The sequence below is a fragment of the Haliaeetus albicilla genome, chromosome 9 (genome assembly GCF_947461875.1).
Source record: "Haliaeetus albicilla chromosome 9, bHalAlb1.1, whole genome shotgun sequence".
Taxonomy (NCBI): Eukaryota; Metazoa; Chordata; class Aves; order Accipitriformes; family Accipitridae; genus Haliaeetus; species Haliaeetus albicilla.
In genome coordinates, this window is record NC_091491.1 from 39,107,088 (window position 1) to 39,127,419 (window position 20,332).

A 20,332-nucleotide genomic window follows, 5' to 3' on the forward strand; every position below is an offset into this window, starting at 1 on the left:
AATAATCAGATTCATAACTGCAAATGTCAGACAAGAGCTTTCAAGAACATCATATCTAATCACTAGAAAAAGGATGCCTGATTAGCTGCCTTTGATTTCAAGTCAAAACACACTCAAACCCACACTGCTGTGGAAATCAAGACTCAATTTTCCCAATAACTTAGCGATTTCTGTCAAAAGATAAACAGTGAAGTTCTTTCTAGTGATATAACACACCATCCCTTATACGATGTGTGCATGTCTGCCTCCTGTGCTTGACTTCAGAGACGTTTTATCTAAGCACATCTCTAAGATACACCCACGATCCACTGCTCCACGTGGTGACACCTGCATGACCCTACTGAGGTTTTGCAACCCAAATGCTGCCTATGGGTGGTTACAGAGATTTCAAGGAACAGACAAACAGAGATGAACACAGGTGGCCTACGCAACATGAAGTTAGCTGGTTTTTGGTAAACTGCACTTTTTTAGTGCCTGTCTGCGGTGGTATGCACATTGTGAGTGGCTCCATGTAGTTAGCATCGTTCCTTTTCTCTTGGCTCCTTCTCTGCACACACGCATGCACGAAGTGGGTGTCTGGGTCTTCTCAGGTGCAAAGTGAAACAGTTGCATTGAAGAATGCTGCTAAAAAAGTGTCAAGAACGACTAGTTCTTGGTAAAAATACGTATGGAGTTTGAGGTAGATATTCTACAGATGTCAGGGACAGAAAGGCTGTAAATGACGGCCTGGGAGTGTGTTGGGGAGATTGCACCATGACAGTTACGACTTAACGATGACATTTGTCTTGAATGTGAACTCAGAACTAACTACTCTGAACTAACTGTTCATATTTCATACCAGTAAACTCATGGTTTCCTGAACATTTAAATCCATAACTATACAGATATCTCTTATCTAGAGAGAGAAATGGGAACACAGAAATGCAGAATGACTTTTGGGAGATGAACAGAAGGAGACACTTGGGAAGACTCTACTCTGGCCTGTCAGGAGGGTTCCTGGAGTAAAACCTGAGCTTATTCTGTTTAAACGTGCTTTGTTTTGTGTAAGGGAGAGCTGTCATAGCACGACAATCTCAATTGCTTTGGACGGATGTTGTCAGAACTGTACTAGCAGGGAAGTCAATACATGGGAAGTTCAACTGCAGTCCAATGTCAAAGGGAAGAGAATAACAAGAGAGAACATAACAAGAGAGGAGGGAGATGGAGGCTTCTGCTGACCTCGGAGGAGCACGTGAGAGAAGATACAAAATAATGTTCCCATGAACGAAGGAACACGAAAGTTGGACAGGAGAAGAAATAAGAGTCCGTGCAAAGGAATTTATGAGAGTTACAGAGCAGGACTCATGAGGAAACTTGTCTCTGAAAAAAGACCTAAAGCTCTAACTAGGGGCAGTTCTGCATGAGAGAAGCTACAGAGATGAATGCAGCTGGGAGAGAGTTTACTTAAGCAAAGCCTGTCCCCTTTTGTGGGTCTGTAGACACTGCAAACCGCTGCTTGAATGTATACATCCGCTATCACCAAAGCAGAAAATTACCTTTCTCGCATGATCTTCCTGTCCAGCCGAGCCCACAAGTGCAGTTGCCGTCCACGTGGTCACAGATACCACCGTTCTGACAGGTACATGTCAGGTGGCAGTTGGGGCCATATTGTCCCTGGGGACACACTACAGAGAATTAACAAAGTTTGAAAAAAAAAAAAATTAGCATCCCCAAAAAGGATGAAGGTGACAGGGAATAAATACAAACACATGCTCCCCACAGAGTATCCCTGGTGTCTCCCGAGGGCTGTGGGACGCTGTACTCTGTGCTTATTAGCAGTTTCAGCCACTCTCTGTCTTGCCATATCTCCTCACTTGGCTTCACTCCACGTTTACGTCTCTTGCTCTCCGCCCTTTGTCCCATCTCTCAACTCTTCCTCTTCAGCAAATCCTCTCCCTTCACTTTTTCTGCTCAAGCAACTTGCTTCTAAATTTAGTCCCATCCCTCCCCAGCACCCTCACCCTGCTCACATCGTGTGGTACAAACTACCCTTTTCCCCATCTTTATGTTCTCTTTGGACTGCAGTCTCTGAAAGGAGTCACTTCAGCTTTGCGGAGAGACCAGCGCAATGGTACCGAGTGTGGTGGAGCAAAGCGGTGAGATGCGGACAGGAGACGGGGCCAGGATAAAGACAGGGCGATGGAGCGGAGAGGGACAGGGGCCGAGTACAGCAAACCTCAACGTTATCAAGCGACCGCATTGGGAAACAGTTATAAACAATGTTTGGCGCCGCGTTTTATTTGCTGGTGGTTTTAAGCATGTCACCAACTGACAAGATGACCTTGGGTCCCGCTTTGTTACCTTGCTGACAGCTGGGTCCCATTTGGCCGGGAGGACAGGTACACTTGCCAGTCCGTGGGTCACACTGACCTTTACCACATGCACAGAACAGGGTGCAGTCCTTCCCGTATCGGTTTTCAGGGCAAGCTGAAGGAAACGCAGACTTTTGTTAAACACCCTGGGTATCCAATGCCAGTTTTCATTTTTAACATAGGCAGGATCTTATAGGTAGAGTTGGCTTCATTTTTATTCCAGCTAATATGCTTCAAAGCAACAGCTATGAAACCAAAATCCATCCAAAGTCATGACTGCTTCTTCCTCTGAAACTTTACTTGAGGTTATAAATACAATCCATGGTTTCACATGGAACATTTAGTAGCTTTCCTACCAAAAAGCTGAACGTACAACTGAAATATCAGCTGCTCATCCTTCCAGCTAAAGACGTCTTTCCTTCCTTAATATTGATGCTGCCCTATGCTGAAGAGCAAAGCTATAGACTACTAAACATTAAAACATTGCCTTTCTGTGAGAGAGAGAACTTCAGAGAGATCATAGCTTTGGAAATAGCACAGACTTTCAGCCACACAACTTAGCTCTGAAATACAGAAGTAAGAGTAGGGTTGCCATGGAGTCTTTACCAGTTTTGCCATGACAAAACTTGATCTTTTTCCCATTTATTGAAACTAATGGCACCATAGTGTGAAGCAAAATATTGAGATAATTTCTCAACCTAGAAATTTTGGACAGGAAGAAGGAACTTGAGCAATTCATGCTGAGCTGGCTCTAGAAATAAATTTGGGCAAGCAGGTTGTAATCCTGGGATGAGTGTCTTTGCTTCTACACATGCAGAAGAGAGGGAAAATATTTTGCAAGAGATTTTTTTACAAAGCTGGAATCCTGATTTACAATTCAAGGAGGAGGTAGCTGGGATCTTTCTGTTTTCCTACTGACAAGCTCTTATGCAGATTATTCTCTCTGCTGTTTTTTGAAAGAAGCAGAACATGAATGTTGGCTTACTTTTACTACAGTCGGCTCCAATGAAACCAGGCGCGCAATCACAAGTTCCCGACGCAGGGTCGCACCGGCCTCCATTCATGCATTTACAAGGGGTTTGGCAGTTTGAACCATAAGTACCTTTTGGACACCCTGTTTTAAAAGAACAAAATAGCAATTAGGCTATGTTGCTACTGGGGCCATTGCATCTCATGTCATAAGCACTTTGTTGCTTTCAACCCAAATTGGCTTTTCATTTTCTAACTCTATTCCCTTCTAGAGGGCCAGGAGTAGATGGCACTCCTTGGGGCAGCAAGGCAGCGCTGACTTCCAATGTCAAACGCCTGGAAAGCCAGACCGACTGCTGCTGCCGACCCTGGTCCAGCTGCTCCTGGCTCTGCCTGCTCTTCCCATTCCTTCCACGTAACGGTAGCAAGAAAAGCGAGCCCCATTCTTCAGAGGTTTTTCCTCTTGGATTTCTGTTCCAAGTCAACCTGTTCCCCCTTTCCCTCCTATGGCAGAGATGGAGAGATGGGGCCCTGGTCCCTCTTCCTTTGGGCAGCAACAGCCTGGTTTGCCTGAGACGGTGAGAAGCCGTGAGCCATCTCGGCCCCTTTTAGCAGTCTTTTTAGCTGACCAGCTATGGATACTGGGCCAGGTCTCGTCTTTTAAAAATGTTGAAGAAAGTTTGTTTCCTTTATAATCTACTCTTTCCCTCCAAACTGGAGCTGGCATTGCTCTGGCACATCTAGTGGGCTGCGGATGGAAGACTACGAAAATATGATGTGACAATAGCATGAAATTTCAGAAGACACCTTCTCAGAAGATAGATACAGAAGAGAGATGGTTTAAATGCAAAGCCAGAAAATTCTCCAGAGGAAAAAAAAAAAAAAAGCAGCTGTATTTTGTAATAACCAGAAGAAACATTAGACCTGGATGGATTGCTGAGCCAGTGTTACATGGCAACGAGCTGTCCATGAAGAGGTTTTCCAGGTGGTAGTGAGTATTTCTGGTTTCTTTTTGGACAGCTAATGTTGAAGGAGAGCTGAATACAAGATGAGAACGACATGAATGCATCTGCCATGCTTAGCCCATGTCTTCAAGATGCTCTTTAGAGTGATGGAGGCTGGAACTGAGGAAAAGAACTGGGCAGAGCTGCTAGGCACGTGCCTCCATGTGTCAGGGTTGCCTCCAGCATGCCACCACTGAACTCTAGAGATGCAGGTTATTCTCCTAATTTTCCAGTGAAGAGGGAAAAGCTGGTGTTTTTAAAGCAACGTGATCACTGCTGAACAGTTCCACTAGTGCTACTACCACTACATGCCATTTCTTTGCTCCTTCCTTCCTTCTCTTCCCCTGGCAAAAGAAAAGCCTATGGCTACCTTAGAAATCTGGTTGAATATATATTTGCACGTCTCCAAGCAACAGATCTCTCACAATCTGTGCATAAATAACTTTATATATTTTCTCTCTTCTCTGAAGGCATGAAACCATGGTCTGAAGTGGCTGGAGAAATCTCTGGATTTTTTGAACTGTGCAATAGAGAGGGAGAGCTTATGGTGAAGCTTTAAAGGGATGCCTTTTAAAATAAAACTGAAAATTGGCTTCCGCTCAAACCAGGATAGCAAATCATCAGGACTAAACAGATACACACTTTTATAACAAGCAGATACTCTCCCCAGCCATTCTCAACCACGGCTTCTTCTCAATGAATACTTCGTCATCAGTGCTTCCATCTGTCAGTACAGAAAATCTGTTTCATGTGCAAACCCTGGCACCAAGGAGTGAGCCCTGCAACATCCATTTCATTTCCACCAAGACATGAAGTTAAGGACACACCCAGATTCAACGATTTAACGGGACTCTAAGTGAGTTTCTCTTTTCCTCCTCCCTTTCCTTTCAGTCATAATTTGGCTTTTCTCTTTTTTTAATTCTGTTTCCCACACTCCTAAACATGTTGCTTCTCCCTGGCAAAGCTTTCAGAGTTGTTCCTCAGCTCAAGACTAGAAAGAGATGCTCCTTTACTGAAAGGGATGCAGTAATTCCCTCCTTACCAATGTATTTACCCTTGCAGCATTTTATTTGTTACGGTTCAACAGGGAGCAGCACAAGCAGGGCAAACACATCAGCTGCAACGTTCACGTGATTATTAACAAGGCCATCTCATCTGTTACTACTTTGCAGAAGAACTTCTATGCAGATAGCTAGGGCAATTTACACAGTGTCCTGCCATTTAAGTAGGCTTTGCCTTTATAAAGAGGGTTAGCCTCTAACCACCAGTTATCTCATAAAGACATTTTCTAATTTAACAGTTTCCTGTGCATCTGACTTATGTTTTTCTGAGAATGGTAGGAGCAGCAGCCAGATTTCTAACTCATTTCTCGATTTTTTCCTTCTGGTTTGGGTGGGTTCGCCATGATCAAGAGCTTCTAAATCTTTTCATACCAACTGCATACAGTAGGGCTTTTCTTACCAATGTTATTAATTGCATTTTCAAAAAAAAATCACTTCTGAAGCATCCTGTTACCTACAGCTTGAAGGTGAAGGCGAAGCTGGTGTGCTCTTTCTGGCTCAGGGTTCACCCAGCCCAGTAAATGTCACAGAGACATAGCATGGGATTTTTTTTACCCATTACAACACTACTTACTGCTTTTTATTCATAACTCCACTCAAGTAGATCTGCCCGTCCACCGAGTTATGGACAATTGATGGGAACCTTATTGCTAGTTTGTCTGCTTCCTTTGGATCCTGCCAAGAGACTGTTTCAGCTCTTCACTCCAAAATTTGAGAACATGAAAGCCTCGTTGCTCTTGGCTCCTGGAAATTTGACTTCCCAGCCAACTACACCTTTTATAGATACTTTCTTGAACCTTTTTTCACAGTACTATAAATATAGCAATAGTTGCCAGAAACCGTTTCCAGCAGCATCCAACCACATGTTGACTGGACTGAAGCCCATTTCACATCTTTGGGAGCGGCTCCCTATGCTGTTTTTAATATTATATCGAAAGCTTCTTCATCCTGGAGCAGTCCCAGTTCTCCCTGTAGTGAGGACGGCGGGAACACGGAGTATTCCCACCAAAGTCACGCTAGCTATCCTTGGTTATCAGTCACTTCAGAATGAGGTCCACAGTCTCCCACTCCACTGACCTAAACCTAAAAATAACTCCCACTTAAACTGTTTTCCTTCCAGTTTTGTGTCTATCTATGCAATGGTCAGAGTGGCATAGGGAAGAATAGGGAAAAAACTCCTCATAGATGCAAGACAAATGTTCTCTCTCTGTGAACCTCCACCATTCCATTATCTCTCCAGTAAACATTTAACAAAACTGTATTTATTAAGTGAGAATTTGCTGTGCAAGATAATGTGTATTTTTTGGAATCTAAGAGAACACGATGCCATGAAGGCTCATGTCTCATATGCTACAGGTTTAATCCTAGCTACACAGAAGTCTGTGCCAAAATCCCCTCTGAATGCAACGAAACATAGATTTCATTTTGTAAGTAATTTCTTTTATATCAGAACTTCAGTGTAATTACTGTTTTAAATTTTAAAATTCTGAAATTAAGTCTTAAGGATCTAAGCAAGCTCAAGGACATTTACTATAATCTATAGAGATTTGGTACTATACTACACGCACAGGTAATCACTACTGAAAGATTGCTACATAAAAGTAATAGGCTAACCATGATTAAGTCTTTTAAAATGATACTGTTAAATAGTTGATCTCCACTACTGCTCTACTATAATATTTATTATAATCTAATGTATAATGGATCCAGATGGCTCTAGCCGAGATGTTGAAGGCCAGATTTCAATCTCGTTTACAGTGAGAACTGATGTACAAAGGAGAATAGAATCAATCCTTACATTTACATTTAAAAGAATAACTTGTGATGACATGATGGTAATACAAATGCCCGTCTCTAAAATGAGCCTCTTTCCTATTTCTACTCAAGGAGTAAGGCACAGGTTTAACCCTTACTAGAGCCACATATATTGCGGCTGGCCTTTGTATCCAAATTGTCACCCAAAAAAGCAAGTAAGCAAACCAAACAGAGCTGTACTGGATTCCTAAGACAGAAAAATAAACATTTGCCAAAGAGAGAAAGACTGAGCTTGAAAGATGACAGCTTTTTTTTTTAAAACAGGATTATTACAAGCCGTGGAATAAGAACAAAATTAAAGTTGTAAATAATAAGGTAATTAACTGTCTCCTTTATTGGATACTTTGGTATATGTTTCTTATCAGTTGCCACATTCCACCAGAAACAACTTCACAGATGTCCTAAAACAGTGGCATGAAGCATGTGGATCAGGGAATATTTTTTATGATGGAGCATTCGGCCAATTGGCATGTTGTCCTCTACACTAGTCACCTTTTTTCAATCCAGAGTAACAATTTGTTTTAATTTGATTGTTCCTCAGAAGGCCCAACAACTTAAGTGACTTTATGAATCACTTAGATTTATTGCCAACTGAAGCTTGTTGTTTTCTAATAACCATTTGTCCTCACTTGAGCACGCAGAGATTTTGGGAATTATTTTGGCCTAGGTATTTTGAAATAAAGGAGCTACACAGTATCCAGGTGTAGCTGAAGATGAGAGGTAAATACGGAGAATGATACTGATATTCTTCAGCATGGCATGAAATTGGAAAGCATGTAGCTAGTAAATGAGTCTGTCTTTTAATTATTTTCTTTTTTAAAAATAATCCTTTGCAATAATACAGGTAATTTTATTATCGTAAATTAACCCAACCTAAGCTTATTTTATCTCAGTCAATGCTGAAGGTACCGACACAGATGAACTCAAAGCACCAGCACACACTTCTGCCTAACTCGGTCCTTGCTCGGAAAGCAGACAGCCCACAAAAATACTCACGGAGGTTGCAGCGGGCCCCGTAGTACCCTGGGCGGCACATACAGTCGCCGGTCACTGGGTGACATTCCTCATTCTCAGCAGAGCACTGACATACTTGGTTACATTTCTTACCATATGTGCCCGGTGGACAAGCTTGGGGAAGAGGAAATGTAAACCAATAAATTAAATTTGTCTTGGTAAATATAGCACTCAAACAAAGAGCAAGCTCAAATTTATTAAATAAAATCCCTGCCTATAGAACGATGCTCTCCTCTGGGACTTTGGATTTATTACATTTACTTGGGGGTTACTTCACTGCTTGATTTTGTTTTGTTCAGTCAATTTGTGCCCAACTGTCAAGGGCCAGATACAATTTTCTTGTCACTAGAAAAAATCATAGGGAAATGTCAGGTAAAATTGACTAAAATAACAGCATAATTCACAAGGAACCAGGCATGTGGATAAAGACATTCTAGCTTTTGCAGGGAGTTTAAACTTGCAAAGCTGCTGTAGCACCAACATCTTCACGGGTTTCATTTTGCCTGTTGACAGCCACATTGCCTACAGGTTTTGGACTTTCCACATCTAATTCTCACAGCTGACTTCCATTAAGTTGCCCTGGTTGTGGCTCAGGATTTAGAGTCTTTTAGTGGAGGATATGGGACACCAATGTCAATTCTTTTAATTCTTTTTTGGTGGTGGTGTTCTTTTTGCTAAAGCAGCCCTCAGGCAAAATGTTGTAAGGAAGAACAAAGTCAAAATTAGGCGGCTGGGGTCACAGAATGAGCCTCCTTTCAAAGACAGCTCCAGACGGCCAAACTCAATGCTGAAGACAAACCAGATAATGACATTTCCATGAGCTTTGACAGCGGGAAGAGACAGTCTCTCACAGCGACAAAGCCAACAGAAAGCAGAGCTGCTGCTTTACCCACGGCACAGCGATGGCCGCGGGCTGAAGCCGGGCTCCGCTGGCACCTCCTCAATCTATTTTGATCCAGTTTAGCCCCCAGCTGCTCCCTGCCAGCCTGAGCTGCAAAGCTAGAGAGGGCAAACCCCGCCAGCCCAAACTGTGCCAGGCACAGAGGCCAGAACCGACCAAACCATTTGGGTGAGCGACAAGCAGCCCTCGTCCATCTTCACTGCTGTGAGGTTGTTGTCTCCTCCCTCTTCAGACATTCTATCATCAGGTTTTTATTTAAGAAATTAATTTCTTAATTAATTTACAGGGGAAGCATTTGCATTCTTATAACAAACTTACTTTTCTCACAGCCGTAGCCGGTGAATCCCGGAGGACAGCCGCACTCGCCCGTCAGGTGATGGCAGGGGGTACCCACGGGACACCGGCACCGCTGGGCGCAGCCCGTGCCATAGCGGCCGGGCAAGCAAGCTGCAACGATGCAACCAGTCCTCATCAGGGCATGGGGCAGGGGCCAGGCAGGACGGTGCAAAGCTACCCCCCTCCACTGGATCTGCTGCACCCATCCCCGGTGAACGCTTCCAGACCGACCCCACGGAGCAACACAGGAGCGAAAGGATCCTGTCACCAGGTCTGGACCTGGGAGGAATGTACACGGTGACCTGAACTTCCCTCCGTAAACGCCCAGCAGACACTCACGTTTGTCACAGTGCCTCCCTCGCCATCCCTTTTCGCAGTGACAAGCTCCAGTTTGATGATGGCAGGACAAGCCGTGCACGCAGTCACATTGCTCCTCACACTGCTTGCCAAAAAATCCCGGGGGACAGACTGCGAGGAGAAGCAGAGGGTGTAAGGGTTCTTCCTGCTGCACAGAAATGATCCGTCATTGGCAAATGAGCCAATATTGTTCTTCTTGCACATGGCGATGTATATTTAGAAGGCTGCATGCCCAGGAAATATCATTGAAAGAGAATATATGAAAAATATTAAAAGCATTTAGCATTGGCTATTAATGAGTCCGCACATGGAAGTTTGTAAAGACTTAGTCCCAGTCTAGAGCACAAATCCAGATGGTGTCTATAGAGAACGCAATGTCATTCACTTTTACACAGTTACGCATAGACAAAGGGACAGCTCTTTGAACAGTGAAAATACACTGTGTCCACGTGTACTGCTTTCCACCTCACAGGTCTCTGCAAAGCGATCAAAGAGAAAGAGAGGCTTGAAGAAAAGGAAGGTGGGCACTGTGAAAGCTTTACAGGTCACACTAGTGGCTGGGGCTTTGCAAGTCCTCAGCACCTCAGGGGACATCAGAAAATTGCTTGTGGCTTACAAAAATCACAGCACCTCGGTAGCCAAGCTGAAAGTGCATTTCAAGTTATCTGATATTTACCATTTATAAGATTTCTATTTCAGGGATTTACATGGCTCTAAAAGTTCCAGACAGCTATGTCAAATCTGGGCAGTCTGGTCCACATGCAAAGTTGGTACAATCTGAACCATTACAGTCCAATTTGCTGAGCTCCCCTCAATGACCCACTGAGATGCAGCAGCATGTGCCTGATCTGGCAAACTCTCCTTACAACTCACTCCCTTTTGTACGTTCTTCCCTGTACCCATAAGGTAGAGAAATACATTAATTTTCTGAGCAGGCAGGGAACAGAACTAGGAGGACATAAAATGATTTGGACAGGGGCATGTATTTGTGGTTGGGCAGAGACCTGCTGTGGTGCTCCCAAGACACGGTGAGTTCTCACACCAGCTTTATTTCTTATTGGCCTACAGAATACTGGAAAATTAAGATACAAAGTAGAAATGGACTTCATATTGTGAAAGCAGAAATGACTGATTGCAGAAGAGAGCGCTAAAACACAGCATCTGCAGAAGGAACTGCCCTTACCAACATCACAGCGGTCCCCAGTCCAGCCGGCGCGGCAGATGCATTTCGCCGAGTGCTGGTCACAAACGCCATGGTGGCAGCTACAGTTGTGCTCACAGCCGTCTCCGTACCTCCCGTCCCCACACTCTGAAAAGAGAGGGGGAAGACTGACGGGGGGCCAGGTTGGAGAGGCTCCAGGAAGAACGCAGTTATGCCTCTGAAACATGGTGAGTCATCTAAGCTCGTCCCCAAAACCTTCAGTGAGGGAGATTTTGAAGCCTCCTTTGACAAAATTCTCTAGAAATAACATTGTTTTCCTCTTGGAGGATTTCTTCTGGTTTTGTTTTTTCTCCTCAAATTGAGTTCATTAGCTATTTTCCTTCTCCCCAAGGGACAGAGAATAGCTTATTCCTCTCCTCTGTCCAGCAAGTTTCTAGCACCACAGTACATTTAAGTGCCAATACCGTATCTCCCCTCAGTCTTCTCATCCCTTACTAAACAACCCCAATTTTTTCAACCTCTTCATACCCGGTGCTCTCCAGCCCTCTGCCCCTCCACTCTCTTTTTTCTGGGCTGTCTCCAACCAGACCTCACCAAGACCTGAATTTCCTTGCAGAGCGACTGAAATGAGGTGCTGGAGGGGTGGAGGACACGTCGAGACTCACCCAGCTCACATGCTATCCCCGTCCAACCCTGGGGACACAGGCACTCGCCCGTCACGCGGTCACACGTCGCCTGGCCGTGGCAGACGCAGCGCTGTAGACAGTTTGCCCCATGCCATCCCGGAGGACAGGCTGCGAAGAGGAGGTAGGACAAAAACCTTCCATGAAGAAATGCAGGAGAAGGACGCAGGTTAAACACAACCTTTCCCACCTTACACCTCGCCCCGGTGATCATGAAGATGCTGTGGGAGGTACAACCAAGTAAAAATGGGGCCACAACTGATAAGGAATTACGCAGACCAGTGTAAAACTGGTCTGGGAACAAAATAGGTGATGAACAGAATTAGCTATGGCCCACCAGATGGCCTCAAGATTTTCTGTTCGCGCCTACAAAAAACATCTTTTGGTTCCTACCAGCTTTCTCGACACCAAGAAGTCGAGTTATCGATTTCCCTGTTTTCAGAATTTCTTGGTACAGTCCTCTTAAAATCACAACTGCTTTTCTGATTGATCCTGCTACCCACAGCTGGTTGACACCACTTCACAGTTTACCTGATTTTAGTTAAGGAAGTTTATTAATTCTCATCACAAGCACATCCTATAGATAGGACCTAATTTTTTTGGCACAGAAAATACACACCTCTGTCATGTGCCAGAGTAGCACCTTTTTAAGATGCTAACAGGAGCAAGTTCTCACTCTGCAAAAGCACAGTCACCAGAGGATGGCTCACCCAGCCTCACACATTTATTCTACCTCCTTACTTCCAAAGAGAAAAGAAATCCCCAAATGTACCATTAAAGACAAATGTTTTACAATGTCTTCATATTTGACAACAGCTTGTTTTAACTTTTGCTTTGGCTTTGTATTTGAGGCCTTCATGCAGAACAGAATATTTTAGATCGTGTCATACATGTCATGAAGAACAGTTTGGTGCCTTCTCAACTTTTTATTCTTTCATGGAAAGAGCTCTTTGTATTAGGTTTTAAAGGGGGGCCCACTTAATTTATATACTCCTTTACTCCTGCCAGCTTTCATCCCCTTTCCCTACCTGTCCTCTCGGTACACTGAAGGGCAGCCGCTGCTTGCATGGAGGTGCTGACTCCAAATCCCAGCTCACCCAGGAGCATCCGCAGCAGCATCCCCAGCTCCGTGGCACTGCTTACAGAGCCAGGTACCTCACGGGGGAGGCACAGAAAAAGGAGCCTTCTGCAATGGGAATGGACAGACTTTTTCTAGCAGCTTGGATGCAGGGGATTAGGATGTGTAACGTAAGCCTCAGTGCAGCCTTTTCTTTGCCAGCCTCTTTTCTTAAGGCTCCTTGGAGTTGGGCTTGTGTTCGAGTCACATGTATTGGTCTAATTGCCAAGGCTGGAAGTCCCAATGCCTTTCACATGTTCTGGATTTAGCCTATGTCTGGAACAGTGTACGGTAATGACGAGGATCAGTCGGGCGCACGGGACAGTAAAGCAGGCCATAGAAAAGAAACAGAGTTTTATTTCAGTGTCATAATTGGGAGTTTTATGGACCTTTCTCCCTTAATCAGCCTTCAAAATCAGCTCTGTTTCCAGTTTATGACTCTGTTTCAGCCCCCCTTGCCCTACGTACAGCGAGCTCCTACACCCGGCCCCTGCAACACAGTGTCACAGATTTATTTAATGGACCGATCCCCATCATTGCGTGGATACAAAACCAATGACAACACAGGGCAATGAGCTGATAATTAAAATACCAATGAAGCCCCCTGGGCAGAAGTTTTATTTTTCCCTCCTATAATCCTCCGTGAAGGGTTTGATTTTCCGACTGTACCTTCTTGGCAGGTGGCTCCTTTCCACCCTGGGCTACAAAGGCACGTCCCGGTTACGTGATGACAGAGCGCTCCGTTGTGACAGTGACAAGTGTGGCTGCAGCCTGGCCCGTAGCTGTCCCCCTGGCAGGCTGCAACGAGAGAAGTCCATAAAACTCCATCAGAAAGCATCAAAGGAGGCATTGCACTGAGTAAACCTGAGACAGAACCCAGCGCCAGGGAAATCAGTTTGAAACTGGCTTCTGACGACACACTTTTCACATCATAAGGGTGCCTAAGTCTATGTATTAACTATGCCCGACACTAAACAATGTGGCTTAAAAATATGTATCATAGCACATTCTGAAGAGGTTTTTATCGAAGGGCAGGATCGCTCAGGTGATGGATCAGCTGTCATCCCCTGCCCTGCGGAATGTCTTTGTGCTAAACTAATGGTCCACCAGAACCGCCAGCTTGACAGCCCGGGTATTTATTTGCATCCTGGTAAGAGAACTGACAACTTCATTGTTTTCAGTGTTCATTTTTCACAGCTGGATGCCTTCGCTCACCCAGAGTCTTATTCTTTGGTCAGAGAGGGGTGATATTTTCAACGCATTCGGTTAAGCAGCTGGCTCCCAGGTGGAAACTTAACAGCCATCTCACAAACGTACAATTGCTGCAGCTCCGTTTTCAGTGCTGCTGCCTATGAAAAATAGCAGTGATAAAATTCCTGTAGTCTCCATTGCACTGGAGATTTGGATAGCTTTAAATGGTGGAAAACAGTCAGTACTGCTACCCTGTTTTCTTCAGATATCACCCCCAAAAACACAAAACGAGTTAATGAAGATGGATAGCCTCCTTGCACGTTTTTTGCGCCTGCCTTGCAGAGGCTGTCCTTCACTTACACGTAGCTGTCAGAGCCTCTCATCCCTGCAGCACTGCTGGCATGCATTGGAGAGGCAAAAAAAGCCCTGATCCCGAGGAGTGTCCTGCACTCGCTGAACGTGACATCTCAGGATCAGACCCAAACGATGACTTTTCACCAGAACCTCTATGCCTTTGAGGGTGTCAGTGTGTGGAGCGAGATGCAGTGTTGTGGGAGGACACGTCCCTGGGGACCGAAGAGAGGCGTGAAACCATCTTGACCTCAGGGGTGAACTCAGTTGACATCTTGACCTCAGGGGTAAACTTGGTATCTGACCCAATCTCAGCTCTTCTCTTCCCATCTGAGGACTTCCAGCTTCCCGCAGTTCTCACAGACACCATTTCTCCCAGGACTTCTTTTCAACAGTGTTCATTTTTGTCATCGCTTGGACCCCATCCACATTGAAACCACAAGAAAGTGCAGGAGCTCAGTCCCATCACAGTTAAAAGTCTGTTCTGCAAATGAGGCTTGGTTGCCAAGTTAAAAGTTCAGCCCATCCTACAGAGCTCTGGCTCGGTTTTGGGAGCAGAACTAAATATTTCCACAATACAGACCAGAACTATATCACAACCAAGCCAAAGGAAAAAACCAGCTCATAACCAGGTCCCCTGACTGGTTACTTAGTGGTCCGTGCGAGGTTTTTGGAGTATGTGTGCAAAGCTCTTGTTATGCTTACCGAGAAGACAAGAGAGTTTTCCAGTGAAAATTCTGGTAAGAAAGCAGAAATTTCTGGAGAAGAAAATTTTAATTCTTCTGTTGGGTGGATACAAACGTTTTTAGCTTCTTGGTAGGACAATCCTGATTATCAAAGTACTTTTCTGAAGATTAAGATGACAAGTGATATATTGAAGCTATTTTATGAAGTTCCATAACTGAATGTACAAATATCCCTGGGCCTTTTCTCCTTTATTCATGATGAATGCAAAGGCAAGAAGCAATAGAAAGGTTTAAATTATTAGACTTCTTCTGGCTTCAAGATTTTCCTCTCGGTGCCTTTCCTCTGTAAGAGGAGGATTTATTCGTTTGCAATCTTTAAAATCCCTTTTTGCACGCAGAGCAAGGAACACATGAAACTGGAGATTTTTTTCCAGACTCGAAGTCAACAGCCATCAAAAGTGTCAGGGAGCATGGGGAAGTGATGGGCACTCAAACTCTATAGGGTGCCCAGAAGCTTTGATTTCATGCAGCTCCTGTGGATTATTCTCCCCCAAATGAAGCTTCAGCTTTAAAAGAACAGGGAATTTGCAAAGTCAAGTTCTCCCACACCATGAAATGTCAAACCCCTGGTTATCAGCGCCCCTGAGCAGAGACTCTGGCAGAGCCGATCTTTCTCTACTCATTTAGTTTGCAAACCAGTGTGGTCTCTTTTTTACCACAAGAAACTGCGAAGATCCAGCTGAGCCCCAACAGCTCCAAAACCAGGCGTTTTTAGTACTAATAAAGTCAGGGCAAAAAATGCAGATGCTGAATTGTGTTCAGCTTCTACAGACTATATGCAACATGAGATTTTTGGAGGTGTTTTTTTGTTTGGTTTTGGGTTTTTTTGAGACAGCAAAATTTGGAGGAATTTGTATACAGAAAGGAAGGTTACATCTCTGGCAAAAAGAGATACCAAATGGCAAGTCCTCACTTCTGTATCACTGAGTCATCACAACACTCAATGAAACAGTTTATTAAAAAAGAAAGAAAAAAAAAAAAAGGCAACATACTTTTCCTAAACCTCTTTCCTGGAAACCTGAAATATCTTAGGTGGACACTCAAAAAAACCCCCAACATAAAAAAATCACCAAACACAAACTTAAGCTGAAGCAGAACTTGCTTGGCAGATTTCATCCCAGATTAATATAACTCATTTACAAGCAACTGAAAAACACGGTCATGTAATAGAAAGCGTTAGGCAGCTTCAACAAAAGGTATTACTGTCCGTATTGCCCATAATTAGATAGCAGTGTATAAAATGCGCTGCATGGCCGGCTTAAGATCAATTCAAATCCCATGATGTCAGAATTATTCCTCAATATCCTCCAGCACATTGCCTGCAATCTGATTACTTGAACATGAGTGCTGTCCTTCCAGCTGCTAGAGCTGGCAAGTCCCAGGAACCGGCAAGGTGAATATTAAAACACCCAGCAAGGATGGGGAGCGGTGAGCTAGCGTCTCCAACCCATGGCGGCATTACTCCGAGCAGCTTTTGAGTGGTGTGGCTGAGGTCCAGTCTTAAAATCAAAATGAAGATTCACCATTTAGCCAAGAGAAAAGGAGATTACCCTTTGCACTGTTAAGTGACCCTGCTCTTTTACTTACAGGCAAAGGACACCTTGGAGGCTTTAGCATCTTCACCAGCGTGAGAAATAAATCAAAGCGGCATAAAGCTCTAATGGCTGCTGCGTAAGAGAATAAATAGGGTTTTTTTCTCATGCAAGTAGAGGCGCAGAATGCTCTTGACAAAGAGTTGTATTTCTTAATTGAGTTTAATGAAATATGTAGGAACAAATCTTCCCATCCCTAATGCAGTCCCTAAGGAGTGGGACATTGCTAACACCACGGCTCGGCTGAAGGGCAGTAAAAGTGGGCTGTGACCAAGAAGCAAACATTGTACCTGTTCAGCAGCACCTTTTCTGCTCTGTGCTATGGCTATATGGCTCTGGCTCTGCATTTATTATTTCACGGTCAGCTCATTAACCTACACCCACAGGGGAGTATTACCACCACCATCTTCAGGCAGTGGGAGATGGAAAGCCAAGTGTTCCTATGGGGGGCCACGAGGAGACAAAAAGGAATGCAACGGTGTGATGTTTGCAGAATTGTCTAGAAAATGGAAAGATTCATCAGCATTGACTTCCTGTAAATCAAAAGAGCAGGGGATTTTGCAGGAGAAGCCCTTTCAGAAGACAGGCTGTTGCATGGTGGGGGAAAATGAGGGAAACCTATGAGGAGAAAGCGCAGCACTCAAACAGGGCTGATTATAACATGGTGTATGGCTGGAGAATAGAATTGTTTCAATACAAGTATCATTTCTCTCTATTTTCTAAGTTAAACCATTTTTCTGTTGCAGAAATCTGCAACCTGTGGATTAAAGAAGTCTTACGAAAGCGTTCACCACTGATGAACGTTGGGTCCTTGTGGAGCTGCCTTGGACCCCAGCTCTACAACACAGTCCTGCAGACGGCAGTCATATTTTCAAAAGCAAGTATAGACCATGACATCATCCTAAAGTGAAACTAGGAAGTTGAGAGGCTAAAACCTGAAAATCTTAAAAAAACCCCACCCTATTTGCTATATTTTGCAAATACGCTCAGTGATCTCCATATATAATGCTGTGTAGCTAAAGAAAATAATTTAATTTCCCATGAAATTTTGTGAACAATTTCTCAGAGGAGCCAATTTCATATATGCATACACACAAACATACAAAAACCCCCTTATTAGCTTAAAGATTGTGGGATAATCCACACTTATGGAAATCTAGGAAGTTGACTTGTTTTTAAAAACAAATAACTTTTCTAAGAATTAGTTAAAAACCTATTTTGTCAAGCTCAAATAACAAAATAGTCCCAGCTCTGATTTTTCCACTTTGCACATTGTAATCTGTTACTTTATAATTGATAATTAGATGAGATACACGAAAACCAGAGATACAGCATTTCATCTCTTAATGTTGCACAAAAATAAAAAGCAGAGATTCGTCATACGGTAGGAGACAGCTCTGCTATTTAAAAACTGATGCTTGTAATGTTTGACAAGTGCCAACAGCAGTTAAAAAAAAAAAAAAAAAAGTTGATTATTTACACAGCTACCAAAAATGGTTCCCCTTTTTTGGCATCTTTGGAAAGGAATGTGACTTATCTAAAATTGTACCCTGGTAGGTCATCCTACATTCCCAGAAGAAACCCGTGTTAGCGCTGAAAGAGTTTGTGAACAGCGATGGCGAGTGTAGCCTGTACGTACGCTGCTCGCAGGTCTCTCCCAGCCAGCCGGGGAGGCAGCGGCATGTTCCCAGGACGTGGTCACAGCCAGCAGCATTCTTGCACTTGCACACCTGGTGGCAGTCAAGCCCAAAGAATCCATCTGGACAAGCTGAAAATGCAAAAGATTCATTTTTAGCAGAGTTCCTGTTTCTTTTTTGTATAAACTTTAGCTCAGAGATCTGAAAACACAGGGTGCTGCTCGTCTTTTTGTGGATGCTTTGTCACACGCTGCTCTGTGACTATGCTGAAGAGCCAAAGTTGCTTCAAGGGTTAAGCCTGCACAATTCTGCTACATGCATCTCAGAAAAATGTGACCCATTTTACACAAGCAACAGATTTCTGCTTAGAAAAAAACAGCTAAGAATATTGAAAAGCCATAGAACAGGAGAGAGAATGGGTCTGGATTCACACAAGTGCTTCTGTAATGGACAGAGGAAAAAAAGTAATTCAACACAATGCAAGACTATGGGGCCATTCCTGCCTTTTGAAATGCAAAACTTATGCTCCCATTTACTGTCTCTAAACATTTTTAACAGCGAATATAAGCCATAGCATTGTAGTTCAGTGCTGAAATGAAAACCTGGCAAAGAGAATGAGGAGAGAAAACCAAGACAAATTAAATGCAGCAAAAGAACTCCGGGGAGCTTAGGGAGCTCGGTACCCACGGACACATAGGACACATCTAGGACACGTAAGGAAGAGCAGCCCCATGGACTCAATTTACATCTGTACCAGTGCTGACAGCAGTGAAAATAAGCCATTGGTGCCTGTCAGTGGGCCACATCATACCCAAAATGCTGCATTACAAGAACATTAAGGCTGCTATGCAGAGTTACAAAAAAAAAAAAAAAAAATTAAATTAGGAATTATGTTGCCTATGTAGCCTTAATTTAACCTCTCTGTCTGCATATATATGTGTGTGTGTTTAGATTATATAAGTACAAGTATAATTATAATAAATCTGTAGATACACAATTGTATGTCATTCTTTCCACAGAACCCCCAAATCACTCAGTCTCGGGAGCGACGGTGCTCATTAAATAAGCAGTTATTCAATAAAACTTAGCTCTTTGTCCTCCTTGTTCAATATAAACTTACATTTAAAACCCGATCCTCACTTTTCTACCATGAAATCAGAATGACTGGTTTCCCAATAGAGTCTTATGATGATTATCATCATATACACTACGCAACGACCCTCCACACTAATTTCACAGCTCTCTACCGGGTCAGAATAACACCATTCTCCATATGCACCTTCCACCCTTGGACTCTTTTGTCCCTTTTCTTGCCCTGTGTCTTCTTCATGCCCAGGCTCTTTGTCCCAGTCTACTTGCACTGCCTCTTCCACAAATGTAAATTCAGTCCTCTAGCAGAAAGCACTGCTGTCTGCTTTGGCTACAGGGGGGAAATTCCCTATCTGTAGATATAAGGCAAACCTGGACCTTCAGACAGGGACAGCCGTCGTGTAACGCTGCAACATCTGCTTTGGCTTCTCTACTCTCAGGGCTCCTGCTCAGCTTGTGACTACATGTGATTGTTTCATCTACTCAAAATCAGAAGGCTGTTCTTCCCTTCATCCTGTCCAGACTGCAGCTTCTTCTTCGGCCTAACAAAGATTTCAGGCTTACACCACTTTCCAAGTACGTGCTGTCCCAGAAAAACAGAAAAGTGCCTCATACCAATATAAAACTGTACTGCATCCGTCAGCCTCTGTTCGGTTCGTACTGGGGAGAGAGCTGTTATCAAGTTGTAAGGAAGAGATATCAGCATGTGGTTTCAGTCTTTATGCCCTTATTTATTATGCTTTGGTAGCGTGTATGGCACAGCATACAAGAAAGGACTTCTACTTAACCCTAGGTGATTCAAAGGCTGACAAAGTTTTTCTTTGTTTAATGCAGGGACTACACAGCGTTGTCAGCTATTCCTAGATATGCAGAGTATTTATTTTTCCCTTTTAGCTTATTAAAACAGAAATCTTGCTGGGCTATCTTATGATAATGAATAACTGCTGAAATTCCAA

The 20,332-nt window shown here is 43.7% G+C and overlaps 1 protein-coding gene across 4 annotated transcripts in view; it reads right to left on the bottom strand.

Moving 5' to 3' along the window:
- The window catches only part of LOC104321017 (multiple epidermal growth factor-like domains protein 6), a 205,541-nt gene that overhangs the window by 10,445 nt on the left and 174,764 nt on the right, over positions 1–20,332 (bottom strand). For 2 of the 4 annotated variants that reach the window (XR_011326240.1, XR_011326241.1), the window contains exons 24-33: positions 18,290–18,418; positions 13,440–13,568; positions 11,636–11,764; positions 10,992–11,117; positions 9,791–9,919; positions 9,434–9,562; positions 8,197–8,328; positions 3,337–3,465; positions 2,341–2,466; positions 1,536–1,653 (exon numbers count right to left, since the gene is read on the bottom strand). Coding sequence is in view for 2 of the 4 variants with exons in the window: in XM_069792781.1 (XP_069648882.1) it covers positions 1,536–1,664; positions 2,341–2,466; positions 3,337–3,465; positions 8,197–8,328; positions 9,434–9,562; positions 9,791–9,919; positions 10,992–11,117; positions 11,636–11,764; positions 13,440–13,568; positions 18,290–18,418 (1,287 nt within the window). In the remaining 2 variants the exon portion in view is untranslated. Of the gene's footprint in view, positions 1–1,535; positions 1,665–2,340; positions 2,467–3,336; positions 3,466–8,196; positions 8,329–9,433; positions 9,563–9,790; positions 9,920–10,991; positions 11,118–11,635; positions 11,765–13,439; positions 13,569–18,289; positions 18,419–20,332 lie in introns of all 4 variants that reach the window. The other 2 variants (XM_069792781.1, XM_069792780.1) reach the window with 1 other exon arrangement.